General features: G+C 36.2%; 1 protein-coding gene across 3 annotated transcripts; it reads right to left on the reverse strand.

Moving 5' to 3' along the window:
* Window positions 1-853: 853 nt before the first annotated feature.
* LOC145593772 (uncharacterized) lies at window positions 854-7967 on the reverse strand. 3 transcript variants are annotated; one of them, XM_081650127.1, is made up of 10 exons: window positions 7198-7967; window positions 5979-7046; window positions 5690-5845; window positions 5150-5569; window positions 4836-4919; window positions 4303-4464; window positions 3621-4199; window positions 2351-3421; window positions 1844-2131; window positions 854-1652 (listed from the first exon to the last, which is right to left on the reverse strand). In XM_081650127.1, the coding sequence occupies exons 1-10, from the start codon at window positions 7946-7948 to the stop codon at window positions 961-963; spliced, it is 5271 nt and encodes a 1756-aa protein (XP_081506253.1). In that variant the 5' UTR covers window positions 7949-7967; the 3' UTR covers window positions 854-960. The 3 variants fall into 3 exon arrangements, with proteins under 3 accessions (XP_081506253.1, XP_081506251.1, XP_081506250.1); XM_081650125.1 differs by having other exon boundaries at window positions 3621-4190; window positions 4836-5009; XM_081650124.1 differs by having other exon boundaries at window positions 4836-5009.
* Window positions 7968-8242: the final 275 nt, after the last annotated feature.

An 8242-nucleotide genomic window follows, 5' to 3' on the forward strand; every position in this document is an offset into this window, starting at 1 on the left:
TCCATAATTTGAATTAAAATCGAAATTCAATCCACCGATCGGATCGGATTGAGATTTTTTATAAATTCGAATTTTTGGATTGATGTTCATTGGATCCAATCAAAACCGAAAATCGAACGTACACCCCTAATTGCACTCAAACGACTATGTATCAGTGGATTTCAAGCCGAATCAGTGCGAACTAACAGATTGCATTGCTTCAGATGAAGTTTCCTATTGAAATGATTGTTAATTAAATTTACGATTTATTTATTTTTAAGGTGTGTGTACTTGTGTTGAAATTCTTAATTTCTTAGGAAATATATGTAAATGTTGTTTGGTTATATTTTTATTAATTTTTTTAAGAAAAACCTATTATGGGTTTCGAACACTAAACCTTTACACTATATTTTATTAATGAAATTCCTTTTTCTTCTAGGAGATACAACTGCAAATTGCAAAGTCTAAGGTCCATACCTAATTCTAAATAAAAAGCCCAACCTCATTAAGTTATATGATTACCAATGGGCCAAACAGCACTATGGATTAGAGTTAGGATTAGAGTTAAAAATGTGTCAGACACCGATACAATATGGAATGTTGGAAGGATCTTAGCAGTTAGCACTATGGATTTAGTCATTTAGAGTTTAAAATGTATTCCCTTCTTATTTAAATTTTTTAAGTGAAACATTTCACTCAAACATGTAATTCTTTGACCGATAATATCTTTTATCATTTTTAATGTAAAATTATTAATAACTGAATATTACTTTGTAATAAACAATTTATTGAGATAATTCTTACAACATGACTATTCTTTTTTATATGTAATTTAATAACAATAATCATACGGTCAATAGTGCAATACGGTCAATAATGCAAAAAGTAAAAACCTTTCACTTAAAAAAAAAAAAAAAAAAAAAAAGGGAATATATTACATATTTTAAAATCAATGTTCTAATATCTAGGATAAAATTGACATCATGCTTTTAGAACGACCAACAATCTAACAACACTACCAACATTAGTATTATTAGATGACCTTGAAAGATTCAAAGCATGCTCTAAGTCAGAGATGCAGGTCAGTAGTATCCATTCTTTTTCTTCATCTTGATACTTCAATTTAAATGTGCTAACCTCAAAATCTAGCCGCTTGCCCACTTCTTCCTTTAGTTGGTCAATACTTTTACTCAAAGAGAAATCAAATCTAATTGTATCATCCTTATAAGTAGCCTTCACAATGAAGTTGCTTGATTTCTCATTTTGTGGCAGAGTATCTGATAGTGTATGCTCATTTGCACCATCCAAATTCACTTCGGCGCCTTGATGACTATCTATGGTTTCCATTAAGTTCCCCCTGATGGTTTCCATTGAGTTCCCCCTGATGGTTTCCATTGTTGCATCCGGAGTCAAGTTGATAACAACATTGGAGTTGGAAGATATATGATTTGGCAACGTATGCAGGTCTGATCCCATTATATGCTCCTCCACATTTTCCGCGTGATCAGCTGCTGAATTACCAAGGTTAACCAAATTCTGCTGTGAGCAATCACTTCCAAATGGTGCTTTATTGTTGAGTTTCCTCTTCTTTGCATCAAGCTGTTGTTTTTTTCCTTTTCTTGGCCATATGACATTCAACTCTTTTATTCTTCGTTTCAATGTAGACCTCTTTACTGCAAATTGAAATCAAGTATGATTAATCATAAAGGAAAGTCTAAATTAAAACATGCATCATTTATATTTGACATCAGGTGAAGTAAGTCCTTGCATAAACCGGGGATTAATATTGAAAACAAAACAACAATAAAAGTTTTCAAATCACTAACGCCTCAACTTGACATGTGATTTAGAAAAGGAAACATACCTCCAAGTTCTTCTGCCGCGTCTACTAACGTTGTATGATTGGACCAGAATGGTTGTAGCATCTCTAGAGTAATATCTTTTCTTTTTATCTTAACCCGCACATTATTACTTTGAGGGATATAATTCTGCTCACTTTCTAAAGCACAATGATTGATCTCTCCACAATCAATTTCTTTTGTGTCACATGTTGGTGCAATCCCTTGTTTATTTTCCTGTGTAAAAGTGTTTTGCATAGCATGACTACATTCACCACTCGGATTTGAAGTCTCTCCTCTGTTATAACAAGGATCTGTTTTGCACATCGAAATCAAAATTTTTGACTACTACAACACAAAAAACTTTGCTAGACCTTACAATCAGCCTTTCTGCTAAACACAAGCAGAGTTGGAAACACACTAGCAGTCTAGAACTAGCAACTTGAAACTGAGAATTTTAATTTTTTGCAATAATTAATTACAATGTAAAAAATAAAAGAAATGACATATAAGAATCATGCAATAGCACATACCTCCACGAACTTGAATGGCATGTTGTTTATGTGGCAATGTCTGCTCATCACAGCTCATTTTCATTGAGGTTTCATAATCATCATCATCATCATCATCGCTCATGTCATTGAAATACAGTTCAACTACGTCATCAATGATAACATTAATGAGACCTTTATTAGGATACTTAAGAGAGCTGTCCTGTTGGAAACATTTTGGAAGGATTAACTTCTCCAACTTGGATAGCTTTGTGATGCTATTGGGAAGTGACTTGATTCTTGTACCGCTAATATCCAGAATGCACAACTTGACCAGCTTACCCAAATAATTTGGCAATGCTTCAAGGCTGGAACAATCTTTGAGTTGCAATTCTTGCAGATTTTGCAATCTTTCTATGCTAGGAAGCAACTTCATGGAATAACATGTAACTGAAAGTTTCTGCACATTGATTAACTGTTCCAAATTTAATGAAGTTACATCACAATCTGTTCTTCCACATCTTTCTTTGTCGTGCAAGATTTCCAAGCAGTGAAGACTTGTAGGAAATGAACTGATGTCAGAACAAGAAAGCTTAAGTGCAGCAATATTCAAATTTTCAGGTAATAATTCTAGATCACATTGAAAGAGATCCAAAGCTTTCAAATTGGACAGCTTTGCAATGTTGTCAAAATCAGATTGCTCCTTGCCATGATGTAGAGAGAGATGTCTAAGGTTGACCAACAAATCCAAATTATCTGGCAAGTTTGAGTTTTGTAAATCTAGGCATAAGGATTTCAAGTTGGAAAGCTTTCCAAGGCTATGAGGAAGGGACACGATGTTACAATTCTGAAGAGAAAGATGTCTAAGAGTCATACTTGTGTCTGGAAGGTGCTTCAGGCGTAAATGAAAATTGCCAGAGATATAAAGGTAGTTGAGCTTTGACAGCTTCCATATGGTATCTCCTACCTTCTCCACAGTATCAAGCAATTCCAACTCCAAGCTTTGCACCCACTCACATGAATCAATGTTCATCTTAATCCATTCCTCAGGATCCTCCTTCATTCGGAGGTAACCAGGGCACGAAAAAATCGATGAGTTCTGAAGTGCTTCCACTGCCATTTTTGCATCAAAAGAAATGGAAGAAGCACAGTTAATTGTATTATAAAAAAAAGGGCAAAACTAAGAACTAACAACAATTGTAGTTTCAGAGAATCCACAAATACAATAATCACAAATGCTGATATATAAATATAAGAGTTGACCATACAAATCTGTCATTAGTGAGAGAATTTTGCATTGGAAAACACTTACTTCCAACACCATGAAGTGACAATGGGCTCAACTCACTTCTGAGCTCTTTCCAGGTTTTTCGAATGTGCATACTGTCCACTGTAATTACAACAGACTCATTCAGTTGACATGGCAAGGTTTCGAGTCTGAAATCCAGTGGCAGGAATAGAAATCGCAACTTTTGAAGCATCGTGACGCTCAAAGGAAGGCACCTGACTTCGGTATCATGAATATCAACAGCCACTAATTTGTCTAGCTTATCCAAATCTGAAGGAAACTCTCTGGCACCGTCTCCTCCAATGTATAATTTTTGCAAGTTTTGTAGTCCAATGAAGCTAGGAGGGGACTCGATGTTGCTACACCGAATATAAAGTGTCTGAAGGTTGGAAAACTCATTCAAATTTGCAGGCAATTCTTTGACATGATGTTGTTGCTTACAATCCTTAATGGCTAGGTGGCGTAGGCTCGGCGAATGGTTCAAATTCAAAAGCAATTCTTCTGACCAAACGCAGAGTGAGATATCTAAGTTTTCGGCGCTGATTAGATAAGTAGGGGGGGATTGCATGCTACAATTATACTTCAGCCTATATCCTGTGAGACCTAAAAATGTCAGCTTGGTTAGCATTCCAATGAAAGACAAGAATAGTTGCCTTACTATCTATTGATAAACTGAATTGATACATTGTAAATTATGAAAACATACCTTCAAGTTTCTTGTCTGCATTAACCTTTCTGACGTCATTATCAAAGATTGTCTCAAAATCACCACGTCCTGAAGTAGAGCACTGATTTTGGGAATTGCAAGTGACATACTCGTATTTGTTATTCTCATTGATCAGATCTTTACTGCCAATATACTGAGAATCTGTTTCCAAAAAAAAAATTAAAAAAAAATGTGATTGATTACAGAGGATACAATGCAAGATTTCATCAAACCAAGATTTCATCAAACTGTTTAGTGTATGTCCATGAAAAATCATCATTCATTGTTTTTATGGTTTGCTCTAAGAAAGTATTATAGTTCCACATTGCCCACGGTAAGTATACTGATTAATAATGATATAATAGTTTTAACAGCAACTAACTTAATATTCATCAATGAGTGCACACTAAACAGTTTTAGCAAGAGTATATATTTGGAATTTATATGGGTCTCCATTGCAGCTTCTTCCATTGTCATGTTTTTGGACCAGAATGGTTGTAGTGTCTCCAAAGTAATTTGTTTTCCTTTCTTACCCTTGACGTTATTGTTTTGAGGGATCTGATTCTGCTCGTTTTCTGAATCATGATGATTGTTGTCACCATTTCCTTGTTCAATTTCTGTAGTCATAATGTCATTTTGATCAGTATGTATAGCAGGGATACTCTCACATTCTGGATTTGAATTTTCTCTTCTGCTGGAACAAAAAACTGTTTGGATAGAAATCAAATTAGAACTCTGCTAGACCTCATACTGAGACTTTCTGCTAAGTTATAAGAGAAAGACCTTTTGCCCTTCCCTCATTCTCTTTATACTAGTATAAGGTTTGGAAACTAAGAAAATAACTAACCATCAAGGTTCTCTGCAGCATCAACAAGTCTCATGTTTGTAGCAGGCAACAGTGCTAGAGTTGCTTCTGGAGTAATTCCTCTCCCTTGTCTAATAGCATCAGCATCATAACTTTCAGAAGTATTGTTGTTACGTCCAAATTCTAAAGCATGATCGTTGTTCCAGGCACCAATAAAACTATTTCCACCACGCGAAGATATGTGCTGAAAAATTGGAGCAATCTCATGTGCATTTCCAAAAGTCATGGTTCCAATTTGTCCATCATTTATAGCATGTTGATTGTTCACACCGAAAGAATAAGCTCCAGGCAGGTTTGTCATAAATCCGCCATTTCCCAAAGGATTGAACTGATTTTGTGGATATACAGCAGTATGCTGTAAGTTCTCATCAATCGGATCTTTACTGACATAAGAATGAGAATCTGTTTGCACCAAAAAAGTAAAGATTTCAACCTAAGCAGGCTTTATCACTTTCTGATGATTTCAAACTTGTTATATGCAGGGTTTACCACTGTCATTACGAGTGTTGGAAGCACACGTACCTTTATAAATCTGTGAAACACCACCTTGTTCTGTTGTGATGTGCCCAATATGGCATGTACTTGTACTGTTGAAAGGATCTGCAAATGTCTGCTCATCAGGGACAATTTCATGAAGTTCTACTGTTGGCACGACATTATTGTCTTCGTTGCAGCTTTCTGTTGACATTTTATTACGAGAGTTATTCATATAAGAGAAGTATGCATCATCCATGTCATCAATGATGGAAAAAAAAAAAAAAAAATGCAACATAAATTATGAAATATGAAGTACTGGCAAACACTTAATTACCTCTAGGAACAACACCTAGTTCTGTTTCTTCACTTTCATCAAAGGAATCTGCCGAGGTTTGGTAAAGGGAAGCATCATAACCCTTGCGCTTGTAGTATGCTTCCTCCGTATCATTGATGATGGACACGTTTTTTAGTTTCCTTGGCAAGCATTGCACGTTAAAACACTTGGGAAGGGTTAAGTGCTGCAGCTTGCATTGCTTTACGAAACTAAGAGGAAGGGTCTTGATTCCGGTAACGCTGATATCAAGAGTATGCAAATTGACCAACTCATGTAGATTTGATGGCAGTTTTTTGAGGCTGACACAGTCTTTGAGTTGTAATTTTTGCAAGTTGCGGAGTCTTGCTATTTCTTCAGGAAGGAACTCCATTTCAAAACATGTAATGGAGAGTGTCTCCAGGTTGACTAACTGATTCCAATATTGTTCAAAGATACATCTCAGGTCATCATAATCTTTGAAAACTAAGATTTCCAGGTGATGTAGGCCAATAGGAAGTGAGTCAAGTGACTTGAAGGAGCAATAAATAAGCCTGAGTTTGTCAAGATATATAGATGGTGGCAATGACTCGCAATAAACACAGGAGTTGAGATCCAGAGTCTTTAAGTTGGTTAACTTTTCCAAGCTATCATAAAGTGGCTTCATATTATTGCAATCTGATAAAGAGAGATGTTTGAGGCTGACAGGCATATTAAAATTTTCTAATAAATTTCTAAAACCCAAATGCAGATGTAGTGTTTGTAAATTGGATAGCTTGCTCAAGCTATGAATAGTGGAATTATCAATTTTAACTGAACGGAAGTCAAGAGAGAGATGTGCAAGCCTTGTCAATGTGATTAAGTACTTGTAACCAAAGTCCTTGGCCTGGTGGCTGATTCGAAGATAGAGGTGGGTGAGGTCACTGAATTGCATTATGGAATCTGTTAACTCCTCAACATCTTCCAAGTCCAAAAATCGAACCAACATGAGGGAATTTCTGTTGTTAATAATCCATTGTGAAGGATCGTCCTCTTTCAATTGGAGGTAACCAGGAGGAGTTATAATAGAGGGATTTTGAGCTGCATCATTTCCTAATTCCACCATTGTAAGAGTGGGAGAGAAGAGATAAGCTTGATTATTAAAATACGAGTATTACATAGTATAAGTGTATAACTACCAAGTCTACCAGATCAGACAAATTAGGAGTAAAACTATAAAAGTAAAAGCATTGGAAACACTTACCTCCACCAAAATGAATAGGCATTTGTCCTATCTCTGTTTTTAGTTCTCCCAAGGATTTGCGAACATGCCTATGTTCAACAGAAATGATGACCGAATCATTCAAGTGATATGGCAATGTTTCGAGTCTGAAATATTCGGGCAACATTAGATGTTGGAGTTTGCGTAGCTTCGTGATGCTCCAAGGAAGACACTTGATTATGGAATCCTGAATATCAAGAAGACATAAATGGGCCAACCCATCCAAATTTGCCGGCAATTCATCAAACATTATAGCACCATGAAGAGAGAGAACCTGAAGGTTGACGAATTGATTCAAACTGGCCGGTACTTTTAATATATAATTGCAAAATTTGCAATGCCTAAAGCAGCTTGAAATGGAGAGGTGTTGTAGGCTGTATGGATCCTTCCAATTTACAAAAGATTCATGAGAGCAGTTACAGACAGTGACGTCCAAGTACTTAAGGTTGATTAGGCCAGTAGGAAGGAGGCGGGGACAACAATCAATAAGCTCAAGGTGCAACACATTCAAATTGATAGGCAGGTGTGTGAGGGAATTACAGTCGTTGATTAATAAAGTATCCAAACTGCATAAATCTTTCATGCTATCAGGCAGGGACTTGATTTTGTTGCATTCAAGAAGCTCCAGATGAGAAAGGCTCTTCATTTGTCCTAGATTTGAAGGTAACTCCGTGAGGGATTCACAAAACGTGAGTGATAAGGATGTCAAGTTGGATAGATTTGCAATGCTCATTGGAAGTGACTTTATGTTTTTGCAAGAATCGAGCTTGAGTTGGGTAAGGCTCACCAACTGCCCTATATCTGCCGGTAATTCAACAAGGGATTCACAGGAATTGAGAGATAAAGATGTCAAATTGGATAGACTTACAATGCTATTAGGAAGGTACTTGATGTTCTTGCAATTAAAAAGGTGCAGTCCGGTAAGGCTTCTTTTCAGGTCTCCCAAATTAGAAGGTAATTCAGAGAGAGAAAGAGAGGATAGAGATAAAGAAGTCAACTTGGGTAGATTTGCAACTGACTTTATGTT

Source organism: Chenopodium album, chromosome 19 (genome assembly GCF_948465745.1).
Source record: "Chenopodium album chromosome 19, dcCheAlbu1.1, whole genome shotgun sequence".
Lineage (NCBI taxonomy): Eukaryota > Viridiplantae > Streptophyta > Magnoliopsida > Caryophyllales > Amaranthaceae > Chenopodium > Chenopodium album.

Excerpts from the sequence above, each read along its gene's own strand:
- LOC145593772 (XM_081650124.1), bottom strand. The coding sequence starts at position 7,948 with ATGAGCATTGCAAATCTATCCAACTTGACATCCTTATCACTCACGTTT. Across the intron at positions 5,570-5,689 it reads TGTTTCACAGATTTATAAAG|ATTCTCATTCTTATGTCAGT; the intron begins GTACGTGTGCTT and ends TGGTGCAAACAG. Across the intron at positions 4,465-4,835 it reads TCAAAACAATAACGTCAAGG|ATTCTCAGTATATTGGCAGT; the intron begins GTAAGAAAGGAA and ends TTTTGGAAACAG.